The sequence below is a fragment of the Macadamia integrifolia genome, unplaced genomic scaffold (genome assembly GCF_013358625.1).
Source record: "Macadamia integrifolia cultivar HAES 741 unplaced genomic scaffold, SCU_Mint_v3 scaffold1023, whole genome shotgun sequence".
Classification (NCBI taxonomy): domain Eukaryota; kingdom Viridiplantae; phylum Streptophyta; class Magnoliopsida; order Proteales; family Proteaceae; genus Macadamia; species Macadamia integrifolia.
In genome coordinates this window covers 166,232-180,352 of record NW_024868057.1, presented here as the reverse complement: position 1 = coordinate 180,352, position 14,121 = coordinate 166,232, and the positions used below count along the sequence as shown (strand labels likewise).

Sequence of the window (14,121 nt, the reverse complement as noted above, 5' to 3'; positions counted from 1 at the left end):
TTTTCAAACTTCCTAATTACTAGTGGTAAGTGACCAGAACCCCTTTGTTCAGACCTTGTATGCATGGTGAGGCTCCCCATATAACCATGCACAGATCCCTAGGCACCAACTTAGATGTAGGCAAAAGGGGCTGAAAAATAACTAAGTACAGTATTAGGAATTGGCCACCGGTAGATCCCATTGGTTGGTCAATGATCTACCGGTGAACATCAACCGTTGGATATGACAGTCCCAAATTGCATTAATTGCCTATGGGACATGCTATATGAGAAGTGACCTTTCTACTCTTGTCCCCATACAACATGGGACCCACCTACTCCACTTATACACCTTATGAGGTCAAAGTGGTGGATCCCCATGGCCGGACCAATGGAGTAGTATGTATTTCACTCCCCCGTACTCTTCCCGAGCTTAAACAGTGTTTCCCAAGCTCTGAGAATATTTCCAGCTCAATATTGGGTTTAGGGTTTTGATCCAAGAATTGATGTAACTCCGATTGGCTCGATGAAAGCTCGATCATCTAGATCCTAATGAAAGGTGGAAAGACCATCTACAAACTCCATGGAACCAAACACGGCCATAGAACCCAAGGTAGTTCAACCCCGAAGTGAATAACACTTTCGACATTGTCATCGATAGATCCATTGGAAGATCAAACATCAACCAATGCCCATCTAAATGTGGATGACTTAACAAAATTCAATCTCTATTTGTGTCACCGATTGATCCCACTGGTAGATCACATCTACCAGTGGATTGTTTAGGATATAAAGTTGGAATATAATCTCTGTTTGGGTCAGTAGTTGATCCCCCAAGTGGATCAGACATCTACTAGTGGACCCTACTAAAATGTTTTTAAGGCAGTTTTGGGGATTTTAGGGACCTTCTAGGGACTTCTTAAGACACATTTTAACACCCATTACAATTGTAATTAGAAAATAGACAATCATCGGTGAGTCCTAGTAGGACATATTTGTATAGTTGACTCCGGAAATTTCTTCATATAGTCAACAGACAAGGTGAGTGGGTGGTCTGACTTCTTTTGGAGTTTTTTGAATTATAGAACTGATGTTCTTTAAATTAATAATGTCATTTATGCTTTATTGTTAATTATTTCAAATGCTTGTATATGAAACTGTTTTTTGTGAATGGGTGGGATTCAGTGTGGCCGAGGGAATTCCGGTATTGTGATCGCCATGTTAATTACATTTATTATGTATTATGTGTGCATTAGAGCTAGGTTTGGACATGGGTTGTGGTGTGACTGATGTACGATTCCGGTATCTTTTTCACCATACTAACTGCATGTATGATAGAACTAGGCTTGGACATGGGTTACGGTGTGACCGATGAATGATTCTAGTATCGTATTCGCTATACTAACTATATCACTATGAAAGGACATGTAAATTATAAATGGTTAGGATGAATTACCCTATGCTTTGCCCCCTTGCCAACAGAGGGTTAGGTGTTGGATAACCCATAGTGGTTGGTTTGAGGGGATTTTTCGGGATACCACTTCCGTGATACAATGTGATTTTTTCCGGAGGGGACTGAGCCTTGGTGACCGATGTATGATTCTATGATCATGGAACCAAGAGGGGGTTATCGTGGGTTTGTTGGGTGACTAAGGGCACATTTCGGGACTGGTAGGCTCCTAACTGCAACTTGGATTTGTATTGCTGGGTAACTGATGTGCGATTTTCGAGACCAGAGATGTTGTCTAATGTGTTACAGTAGCATTATACCAGACTTAGTTGTTTGCTAGGTGAATAATAATAAAATGAATTGCATCATATATGCATAATAGAATGAAATGTGTTTGCTTGCATGAACCCCATCTCTCACTGAGCCTTGTGAAGCTCACACCATGTGCGCGCCCTTTTTTAGATGATGATGGATGTAGATACGAGAGTACTGATGAGTAGCGACACTTCCTAGTCCATGGCTGAGTATGGTGGGGACTGGTGGAATCCAGAAGCTGAGGAGCACGATGAGGGTTGTGCTTGTGATGACTGTGCTTACAGTGTACCATAATTATGGATTTGTACTGCACGTTGACATTTTTTTATATTTTGAATGATTATACCTGTGGAATATTATTATTATTATTATTATTATTATTATTATTATTATTATTACGAAATTTGAGGAGATAAACATAGATATGTATTTAATTATCACTTAGATTTCCCCAGTACATGCAATTGGTATTTTATCTTACTATTCCGCTGCATCTAATTTAGTATGGTTCTAATTGTGGATTGTGAGGGTAATGAACTGTTTCAAAGATCCTGACAGCCTTGTAGGATGGTAAGCATCCTAGTCACATCTCTGTCATCCTAGGAAGGGTGGGGTGTGACACCTCCTCTATGATCGTATTAAAATAAAATAAGTAATAAACACCATTTATTTATTTATTTTTTGTTGCGACTTGTCACATGACCTGCTTGTCGATAGCGTTTATTGACCAATCTATATCCTGTGAATTTGAATGAATAAAATGATTAAACATACGAACATTCAATGAGGTATAATGGATTCAAACCATCATCTCTTAAGGTATCCTCAAGTGCATTACAAATTTGAGCTGAAGATACTCATGCAAGAAAGCAAATGAGAGCAATTATGACTGAAAATAAAAACGACCATTAAGCAAACTTTGGCTACCAAAGAAGTACGAAATAGGGCTCCACATTTCTCTTTATGAATGCCAACATCTTCAATAATACAACTTATGCAAATGAATGCAATTCATGTACTCAAATGAAAATGATACAAAGATTGACTATCAGAGGTCACCCATCATAGGAGTGCCCAAAATCTGCCCATGTCGAGTATATGGTCCCAAAGCATCTATACTATCACTGACTAAGAAATACAAACCGTAAGAAACTGACTAAAAGGATACTAAAGGGATGTCCTCCTCAACATACCCGCATTGACTTAAAAATTTTCTTCATTGAGTGAAACTTCTTGTCTGCAAAATAAAAATTTTCTTGGTATCCCTGTGAAAATTGGTTAGTCCAGAATACATGCGTTAATGACCATTGAAGTAAAAAATATGTTTCTTGATTAGGAACTCAGCTGATTTAAACTTGTATAATTCCGAACTACAAGAACAATGTCAAACTATAATTTCTAGAAGGTGGCGACCAAGCAAATAATTGGCTCATCCATTAAAGCCAGCAAGACAACAACTGGCGTTTGAGTTTCAAGGAATTGTTTGATATAAGGTATAGATGTAAGGACTTGAAGAACATTGTAGCTACCCACCTCATCTGCAAGGAGAACAAGACCACCTTTCTTGCAAAATTCCACAATCTCTGGCCGATTGTCTGTAGAAAGAATGTGGAGAATGGAACAAACAAGAATTTTTAATTTTTTAATTTTTATTTTTATAAAACTGATAACAAATGCAAGAAAACATACCACTAGACAACATCGAACCAAGCTTCCATGAGGAAAGTTCTCAATGTCCTGCACCATGACTAAACAACATCAACCCAACTTTTCACTTTCTTCTTAAACAATATATAATGTCAGGAGTGTAACTTTACTAGGCAGCTATTCATGTTGCAGCTTGAAATATGACTTTTTCCTTCATCTGAGGGATTATTTTGAAAATATTACTCAAGTAATAGTATAAATATGTCAACTTTATCATCTATCCTCTGCTAATTTGACTGACCCAACCTTATAGTGATATAGGGAAGTATTTCTGAAATGCATGGGCTTGCCAAGGAGTTGACTTGGCTACTACTTCATGCACTCACCCAGTGATTTGTGTGGAACTGAATTCTAGGCTAATGTAAGTGTAACTAATGAGATGTTTATATATCTATAGTATCATATAAACAACAGAGGAGAAATGGAAAAAGAGAAGAAGCCTCAACCAACAGAAATTGAATTGTTGTTCTCTTTGAACTCCTCATTCCAGTTTTGCCAAGATCCACCAACAAGATAGGATGATTTGGCGAAAGAAACTGATATTAGACCAACAGTGCATTGCAGTCAGGCCATTTTCCTTGTAGCATGTTTGTTACTTCATTAGTATTTTATTTTATGTAGTCATTACAAATGTTGTCATGGGCACCCTTTAATTTTGTGTTAGTTTTATAGTTTTTCATCATTTTTTGAATGAAATTCTAGTTATTCATTTTATTTTTAGTTAAAAAATAAGAACCATTCAATTTTCACTGAAAGTAGTGAAGAACATTAAACACCCCATGTGAGTGGCCCCAAGGACATAAGACGAGTCGAACTTAGAACCACATATTTCCTGAGGCGAAGGTCCCTTGCCAACTCAGCTACCTCTTGGGGTTAATTCTAGTTATTCATTTGAAAATGTGATTATTGCAGGAAAAGATGAGAGTATTAGAGAGAGATGAAGGAAGAAAATATATATAAAAGTTGGTCCTAAACTTCCTGCTGAAGCTCAGAATTGCCCAACAAAGAGACCCCAGCATCACCAATGAAAGTAAGGTAATAGAGTATTAAATCCATAATAGGAATGGGCATGAGCAGAGGATCTTATCCAATATCAGAGAACTACCAAATTATGAAGTGGCCTGAAATTTTTTTAACAAAATTCTATTTCATTTCCCATGACTTCATAATATTGCTAAATAGTTGCACATTTGTCACTTTCAATGATGTACAGCATGCAAAGTTTTTTGAGGATGAAAATTTTGTAATCTGTGGCACATGAAACATATTTACATTAAGAATACAATGTAGGATGACTTGTAAAAATATTTTGGCTTTGGTTCATCCAGGAGGTGCTCTATCTACTATATGGTCAAGGCCACCACTGGCTGCTCTACCTTGATTTTGAACATTGGCTTATCAGCAGGCATCAGACCAGAGTCCGTACATATGATTTAAGTTTCTTTTCTGAGTTTTTTTACCCCCTCTGTAGCAGGAAATATGCATCAGTGGAAAGGAAAATAAGGGATTGAAAAGAAATAATGAAACCAACAAACATCATCGGATATATTAACACTGCTTTCTTCCCAGACTGCTGATGCTCTGCAAAAGCATTCAACTACGGTTGCACATTCAAATTAACATCTGACTGCTCTCTATTTTTTTCCCGACTGCTTTTATTACGTTCCATAAAATCCTATGGTCCAGCCTTTTGGGGTAAGGCAACCCCCAGGAAAATATAGGTTGGCTCCCAGCTCCATCTCAACTGGCATCCTGCTCTCGAGAGGGTGGGGTCCCGGAGCGAACTACTCATGTGTTGTGTTGCCCTAAGTGTTAAAAGTGGAGATTTGGTGAGGAGCTACAGTATGGTGGTTGACAAGGATTGTGACCTTTTGTCCTGTCCATTGTAGCACGTGTGTCACTCAGGGCATGAGAGGTATGATGACTTGACGTCATCCTCACCTTCCTCCGGCTTATTACCGGCAGTTTGTTCAAGGTTCCAAATTTTTAGCATAGTCACAAGATAGAAACTCACAAAAAAAGAAGATAGAAACACATGCCATTTATTTATTTTTATTACACAACCCACAAAATGGTGAGATTGTACCGAAAGTTTGCCTTTAGTATTCAAAGCACCAACCATAACTACCTACTAAAAAACCTAAAATTTTGGATGCATTTTCAGATGCCAAATAAAACTCTAGAACCTAGCCGGGGTAGAAGATGAAGACATCTTATCATGAAATTTAACAATCTATTTAGTGGAAATTCTAGTAGAAAGGGTTACCTGTCTTACTTAGAGGGCAAAACCACACATCATATAATGGCGTAGAGCATAAAGGATATACAAAATAGATGCAGCAATGTTAGCTGGAAAGAGGGATTGCAATAGATCGTTATTCCATTTTTCATTCACAATAAGTTATTCACCATTAAATAGGAAGGGCTAATCAAGATATTGTAAAGTTTGTCTCGAATTCTTGACCCGTTTTGAAGATTGACCAACTCCGACATATTTTGGTGGCGACCTGAATGAGAAGTTTTCTGAGATCAGTGATGGGCTCCGGGATGGGCCAATGGTTTGACTGGATCGACCGTGACCAATGGGTTGACCCGCGACTTGGGAATATATATATAATGTATTGTTGTTTGTTGAAAAAATCATTATATTTTGGGGGTTTTTCGAGCTAGGATTTCAGGACGAGTTTTCTTATCGTTGCTTGAGTGTAATCTCTCTTCTGCATAGTGAAACATCTTCTTCGCCCGAGGACATAGCACACCACCCTGGTGTGTGAACCTCGTTAAATCTCTGTGTCGGGAGGATCTATTGTCTCTTTATTTATTTATTTTTTCGTATTTCTTGGTGTTTGATCTAACATATATTATTAGAAATTCAAAATCAATTACCTTGGGGATCCAAAGATCATCTCACATTGATATACTAGATTCATCCCTAACTCACCAACAAATCATCTTCTTCAGTAAAAACTTTACCTATATCAATCCAAATTACAGAGCTTTTCTTAGGATTTATAGAAAAATTACAATTAGGGAAGTATTTACCTTTAAGAAGCCGAGCCCCAATGTGGTCAGGTCTTTTGGGCAGACGCAAAGCCAGATTAAGAAGCAAAGCTTTATTATTAAACAAGACAACCCATAGACTTTGGTTTACATAAAGCCTTCCAGGACATAGAACTCCATCTATGTTGATGCTTCCCTTCCCCTCTCCAAAGCTTAGTCATTAATTGAATCTAATTTGGACCAAATAGTACTAGGAAGCAGGAAACTTGGCATCCAGTAGATTAGGATGGAACTAGAGCAACCAAGGAACAATTTTGATTAATATATAATACATACACAGCAAGAGTATGGTCATGGGATTATCAAGCGAGACACCCAACCATTAAAAACATCTCAGAGAGATCTCAAGCAAACTCAAAACGCATAAGAAGCTTTACATTGTTGTACTTCTCTCCCATGCTGTCATGCAGTGGCACTGCTCGGATCCCTGTCCTCAACTCTGACACTGGCAAACATGTCTGGCCTCCAAAATCATCTTTCCCAGACATGTCAGACTCATGCACTTCAATCTGAAGCAAAGCCAGCTCTGGAACAGTCAAGGGGAATTCGAAGTCCTCATCCCAAATTGGTGTCCAATCGTCCTCAATTGTTCTCGTCTCCTTCATTGCTGTATCAGCTCGGACCCCAGCAATTCCAACCTGTAGGCAGATGATTAGCCACCTATAATCTTCCGTGTTTATCTTCACAAAGGAAACTAGTTTGGCAGTTCATTTGAGTAAAAATTTATAACCATTAGCAAACATGCTTGAGCTATATGTACCCTTTTCTCGTATAAGTAAAACATGTTTTGAGTTTGCACTCACACTCATAGACAAGGCCTAATCATGCGACAACACTATGAATTCTGTCCTTTCAGAGATGCCAAACACATTGGGCACCCTAAAGCCATGTTTTAAGTGTCAATCTCATTTCTAAATCACCAGTAATAATGCCTAATCTCCCTCCTGGGAATAAAAGAAGTATTATTACTCTGCTATGTAATGATCCAGCATAGAATTTAACCACTAAAAACTAATGGACGAAATCAAACAAATAAATCAGCAAGCAAGTTCTGAACCATGTAAAAATAATTATAAATCAATCAATCGATCAAAAAATATATAAACAATAAAACTTAAGTCACCAGCAAATCTGGTCCAATAGCATCTTAAATTGAAAATGACAGAAGCACTGTCTTCATTAATGAGAAATAAGAGTCAAAACTTTGTGGGAAAGATAGAGAAAAGGGTCAGAGCAGGGGCTAATACAGGACAACAATGAAAACCCTAATCCTGTGTTATAGGATTCAGGAAAAAGGCCATACATAAATTAGGATTGATAAAGGATTGGAGGGGTAACATTATGAGAAAACACATCCAAAATCCAAATACTAGATGGGAGGTCGTGAAGAGAAAATAGAACGGGCATTCTGCTGAGAAAAGTGTGCAGGGTTTCAAAAGATGCAAGTTTCTAACAAAACCACTTTACATGATCTTACCTTGGTATAGAAGTCCGGAGGGGAACATATATCAAAATGTGTGTGATGAAAATCCAAATACCATCCTTCTCCCATATACACTTTCACCTGTTTTCTAACAATTAACCCTTAAAAGTTAAATCAGGTCAGTTCAGCGGGAGAGCATAAGGGAGCCAAAGTCAGAAGCTCAAGCAAGTTTCACTCACCTTCAAGGTTTTCTTAGTTGTCAAACATTCTTCAGGATTAAATACCTCATTAAATGGACCAACGTTTAATAGAAAATCCGGCTTTTTAACATAACCACACCCTCCATTGGCTCTGAACATTCCATGCATCAACCAGAGTGACTTGCCATATCCCTGTGAAAGAAAACCCACACAATGGTAATTAAGCACAGGCAAATTTATCACCAATCATTTATCCTGGTTGAAACCAATGGAAGATATCGATGAACAACAGACAAAGATTCTCTTATTTCAATCCAGGAGATTGTTGTTATCTTTTTCCTTGTTCCTTTTTTGGTTTTTTTCTTTTTTTTGGGGGTGGGGGGTGTTGGTGGGGGGAGGGGTTGTCTATTGAAACTCATTTTATCAGCCAAGGCGCAAAGGGGGGAAGTTTCCTTTTTCTTTTACCTTACTGTTTAGGGGTTTTCCTGGGATTGAGTCACAGTATCATTCTTAATCTCAACATTCAAGTGTCATTTTCAAAGTGTCCAGGTAACAGATATTTCTACTTCAAGCAGCTCTGTTCACTTTGTTTATTTTCCCATTTCCCTTGGGGGGAGGGGGCACGGTGGGGAGGGATTTTGCAGCTTAGATTTTGTTAATTTGCATCCTAGCTTAGAATTTTTTCACAATGACCAGAATCAATCAAACGCTGAAATCCTATTATCCCAAGAATCCATCACATTTAAAATTAATCAGACAAAAGCGAAAGGACTTGTAGGCCATAACAACTGACAAACAGGAAATTGTATTATGCAATACCACATGGAACTCTTTGTACATCTAATATTTCCCCAATATTTAACATAATCTCAGGAGACTAGCCAGGAATCAACTTTAGGAGTGTGCATAATATTATCTAATAGCATAGCATGTCAAAATATAAAATTAAAAATAGTTTTAAAAAGTCTAACCTGCATATTAAAAGCAACCATTTGAGCTCCATATATCCACCCAATTAGTGGATTGTAATTTGATGAATCAACACGAGTAACCTTTGGGAATACTCTAAGCAAATTCCGCTGGGTGAACCTAGAACAAGCCAGTCACTGCAACGCTTAAGTTGCATAAACATAAAAACTGCACTTTTATCAGTTAACACATGATTTGCAATGAAAATCAAATAAGATCAAGATCCAATCTAGAAAACTTCAAAGGGTAGAGCATAAGTTGGCTTCAGCATAATAGCGCATGGTACATGCAAGGAGATGGTAACATCAACCTGGAAGACTTCAAACGCCAAACATGCACCAGATCCGAAGATGTTAACCATGGATCTGGTGAACCCTTTTTACAACCATTAGAAGTGGCATTCCGAACAATAAAAAAGAATTTGTTGGACAAAACAATCAGAAGTAATTGGGTCAATTGTTAATTTCTAGGATCCTTGGACCTGCACAGCACCAGCCAATTGTGGTGCTGGTAGAAAATTGGAATTTATAGGTGTCTCACATCCTTGGACAAGTTCCACAACTAAGGTGTCTTTACTACTCAAAATATGAGCATGCAGTTTAATTCTACATAGCCAAAAACATGAATATGAAGACAAGATCTACCTGACTTGCAGAATTTTACCTGATGACCTCAGTTCCATGATTTTTGATCGCCTTTTCAAGTTCTTGTTCACTCAAGCTAAGACGTCTAACTTTATTCGGATCCACCCTTAGCCAATCACCAAGTCCACCCTTCCCTTTCCCAGCATGAATAGCAATTATACGCTTATACTCAGGTGCTGAAATCTGCTGTGTCTTGGAATCTCCATCATCAAGATCTTCTTCATCCAGATGGTCTTCTCCCTCATCTGTTTCTTCCTGCTGGCAAATGGTAAGGTGACATCATGAGTTTAAAGCCTTTTAATTAAATCAACATCGAAGTAAAACAAGATATTTCTCCAAACACCTTGTCGGCAGCTTCAAGTGAAGATTTCAGGTCTGGAACTTCCTTCCCCCAAGATTTTTCATCAGCTGATACCTTCCCCTTCTGCGATTCATTTTCTTTTTCCTCAATAGTCTTAGTTTCAAGGTATTCTTTTGGTGGTTTAGTAGAAATAATGAGTCGCTTCATCAGTGACGCTGGTGAAGGGAATTCCTTTAAGCCTTCTGGCTCAGAAATATACAGCAAATCTCCGAATGTTTCTATGACCATCTACAAAGAAATTTATTTCCAGCTATATGAATATATGATAGTAACTGAAAACCATAATGTGACCATAATACATAGATTAAATTGATCTTTACCTCAGCTACTTTTGCCTGAAGATCTGGAGTAAGGTGATCTTCTAGAGTTAATACAACTGGATGTGATGATGCAGAAAATGCGTGCTCCTTGATAGACCTCAGACACTTGATGAGTTCTACAGGAGTTGTTAGAGTCCTACATGCATAAAACTGTTTTTATATAGAAACAAAGAGAAAACAGTACAAAATGCCTTAAAATGATAGTAAACAGTAGTTTTGCAGAAGATACAGAGATTGTCAAACTAATTTAGAAGAGAGAAACCATTCAGTAGTCAATACAAATAGCATGGAGAAAATTCTGAAACCATTGACCAATTTAATGCATCATCTGAAAAAAAAAAAAAGAATGTGCTCTCTGTTTGACAGAATGCTTGATACAGGGGAAAATAGGGACAAGTAGCCACCAGTCTGAATGTTGCTGATCGGTTTTTGGATATCAAACGGACCTCCCTTGCAACCGTGAATTAAAATTTTTGAGTCTAGCTTAGACCAGAAAAAAAAACACGTTTTCAAAATTCTGGTTGGCTGACTAACTGACTCAGGGTATAGACCAGCCAGAGTTGAAGCAGCAAAATCCTTGAAAATTAGAATAGTTTTGTCTAAAATCCTTGTACAATAATAAACAGACAAATGGGATGATCTATGAATATTTCAAGATCTTTCATACATAAGAGGTAATGATTCTTTTGAGATGTGCTTGTTTTCATCGGGTTGTTTCTGGGAAGCTTTTTTGTATTTTATATCCAAGTATTCTTCTGGAGGCTCAAGTACAACTGTACAGGGCAGTAGATGTTGAAAATAAATGAGAAAATGGTATCTTCACAAAAAAGGAATCTTTATGAACAGATTTTTTACATGAATTGTTTCAAAATGGGGACATCACTACACCAGTGGTTTAAGAGATAGGAAAGGTAGTCAATGTGAAGCACGAGAGTGCAAAAGGAAGATTTATTTTCTAGAAAGAAAAACCATCCCAATGAACTCAAACCTTTAATTTGGAAGAGTTGCCCAGAGACGAATTGGCCTGCACATCAAATCCATACCTTCCATGAAGAACATCAACACCATCTTTTGTGGAGTTTGGCCACATATCCAGCTCAATTACTCTTACACCTCTATGTAGTGCATTCATAATAGGGACATCACTACAATCACTGCTAAGTTGATTCCCAGTTATATAGGAATTATGCCCTGTATATATAAAATAATGAGACAGTGGAGCCGTCATATCATGGTGCACCTGGAACAGAAGCCTGTCAGTACGAAAGGGCAGAGGTCCCCCTTGTTGAAGCCATTTCTTTTAACTAGTAAATCCACATTTGTCATATAAACAGCACAAGAGAAGTTCAATACAATAATTTAGTGCATTGAGGTTATGCCTGGTTTGAGAAATTTTTTATGATTTCCAACTGAAGGAGGAGAAGCTACACTCCTCTTCCTTAAAGGTATAACGATGCAAGAAAAATTTCAGTGACATTCTAAAGAATTTAATCAATATATGGAATTACAAGATGCTAAAATTCTTCTTCATTGTAAAAATGGCATAGTTGTAAGGTAGAATGTTGTGACCTGGTGTCAAGCAGTCGAAACAGCCTCTCGACATTCTTGAGATAAGGCTGCATAGTTCTCGCCCCACCCCAACCCCGGACACCTCTCATGCGGGAGCCTTGTGCACTGGGTACACCTTTTTTTTTGTATGGTAAAAAGGGCATAATTGTGTAACCTACTATAATCGTGACTAAGTGTTTATGTTGATCCTTTGAATCACAAGTTCCAAATATTTAGGACATATAGTTGTTGACAAATGAAGTTGATTACACCAACAAGAGTTTGAACTCTGATGTAGAGAATATCAAGGAAGGAACAGAGATGAAATTTTTTAGAACAGGGCAGAGTGATTCCTAGCCCATGATTTCTTTCTTAATTTTCAGGATGGGTCTGACAGCCTGTTTCCAGGTTCAAAACTTGGAACCAGTCTCTTATGCGAAGCAGGGGGTAAGGCTGCGTACACTTGCCCCTCCCAGATCCTGGAGTCGCGGGAGCCTCGTGCACTGGGTTGCTTTGTTTTTACCACCAATAAGCTTTATATATATAGTGTGAGTAATACTGCAGAAACAATTTATTTATAAACTTCATAAACATGAGAAAAATCATATATAGAGGAGTTCAGTAGGGTAAGTAATGGAAGTCAGTTAAGCTCAAAGATAAACAATCAAATTTCCTTCTAATACAGGTTTTATCAGCAGAGATGAGAATTGAAAATGTGATATCATCCACTGTAAACTAATCAAATAGATGAGATAGTAAAATTACCCCAAGGGAAGGCGAGAGAGGAGGATTAAGGTCTCCAAAAAGATAGCGGAAGAAGGCTTCCAGATTGAGGCCCTTACGGTGGAAGATATTGAGGTGCATGGATTCTTTCATTGTATCGATAATGGCTTGTGCTTCCTCCTTGGTGGCCTTATCTTCTCCCTGGACCTCAATGAGGAATCTATGAAGGTGATCCACGCTCATAACACCATTTTCAGAGTAACTTTCGAAGAGAGACTTGATCTCCGGCGGAGCTTCTGCTAGTTTGAGCCAGTATCTACGCCGGAAGCAAAGGCAGATTCTATAAGTCTGCTTCGACATCTTTCACAGGCAGCAGAAGAGAGAAGCAGAGAGAGAGAGAGAGAGAGAGAGAGAGAGAGTAAGTAGCAACAGCAGAGCAGTGAGGGGACTTAGAGCACTAGAGAGGACAATACAGACGTAGTTGCAGAAAGTAAGCTAAGGTCGGGTCTCGACTCTCGAGTCGGGTGAATTTGGACCAGAAACTTACACCCTAATCTCGAGTCTCTTGTTTCTTATTCACCTGTCGCAGTCTCGCAGGGGATTTTTTTTCAAAAAGCCAAAAAACTGCTCTGTTAGTGAAAGTGGAAAATGGGGCCCAGTGATGCTTCTATCAATAATGATGATATGAAACGTCATCGACGATGACGTCAACCGTAAATACGTTGGGGGAGGGAGGATCAACAATGGATACGCCCAGTTGCCATTGTCTACTCTAGCAGTAATGATTGTGTCACTAGCCGATAAGAATGCTCACTCTCGGATCAGGATAATGTTTTGAGACCACAATGATTCACCGTCGTATTCCAAATGTGAAGCACTGGATAATGATGGCATTTACACGTGGGCCTCGTGACTTTATAAGAGAAAACAAATACACGTGGGGCCTCGTGACACCAAGCATTAATTAAAGTCGTTTTTTTTGTAGAAGCATTTAAAGTGGAAGCCGGATCCTGTCGACTATAGAATTTGTCTAGTTTCAATTGAGATACCTGTGACAGGATTTACTGTTTGTACTATTATTCGGTGGTGCGAATAAATATCTAATACCTGTCTATCATTTTATTATTATAAAGATAAAAATTAATATATTTAAAAGTAAAAAAAAAGACAAATGTTGAATGTTAAATATTAATTATCATACAAGTATCTGATCTATTTTCGAGGTACCCCGCATCCATATCATATTAATATATTTTATTATTATATTTATATACTTTTGCTGATCATTTAGTGAAAAAAGAAAGATGGGTTGGCTCGGATGGGGCTTGAAAGGGGGAGCAAAGTGGGCAAGAAGTTCACACTCCTGCACAACCTATCACTTGAGGCATAAATTAGAACACTTTATCTAGGAAGAATGGCTGCC

At 38.1% G+C, this 14,121-nt stretch overlaps 1 protein-coding gene across 6 annotated transcripts; it reads right to left on the bottom strand.

Annotated features, from left to right (window-relative positions):
- Positions 1 to 6,737: 6,737 nt before the first annotated feature.
- On the bottom strand, positions 6,738 to 13,240 carry LOC122062414 (phosphoinositide phospholipase C 2-like). Of its 6 annotated transcripts, none has more exons than XM_042626031.1 (9): positions 12,741 to 13,238; positions 11,416 to 11,667; positions 10,428 to 10,577; positions 10,090 to 10,335; positions 9,766 to 10,004; positions 9,105 to 9,222; positions 8,173 to 8,325; positions 7,988 to 8,074; positions 6,738 to 7,148 (listed from the first exon to the last, which is right to left on the bottom strand). In XM_042626031.1, the coding sequence occupies exons 1-9, from the start codon at positions 13,056 to 13,058 to the stop codon at positions 6,855 to 6,857; spliced, it is 1,857 nt and encodes a 618-aa protein (XP_042481965.1). In that variant the 5' UTR covers positions 13,059 to 13,238; the 3' UTR covers positions 6,738 to 6,854. The 6 variants fall into 6 exon arrangements, 5 of the variants coding, with proteins under 5 accessions (XP_042481965.1, XP_042481966.1, XP_042481967.1 ...); XM_042626032.1 differs by having other exon boundaries at positions 9,766 to 10,001; XM_042626033.1 differs by having other exon boundaries at positions 10,428 to 10,563; positions 11,471 to 11,667; positions 12,741 to 13,237.
- Positions 13,241 to 14,121: the final 881 nt, after the last annotated feature.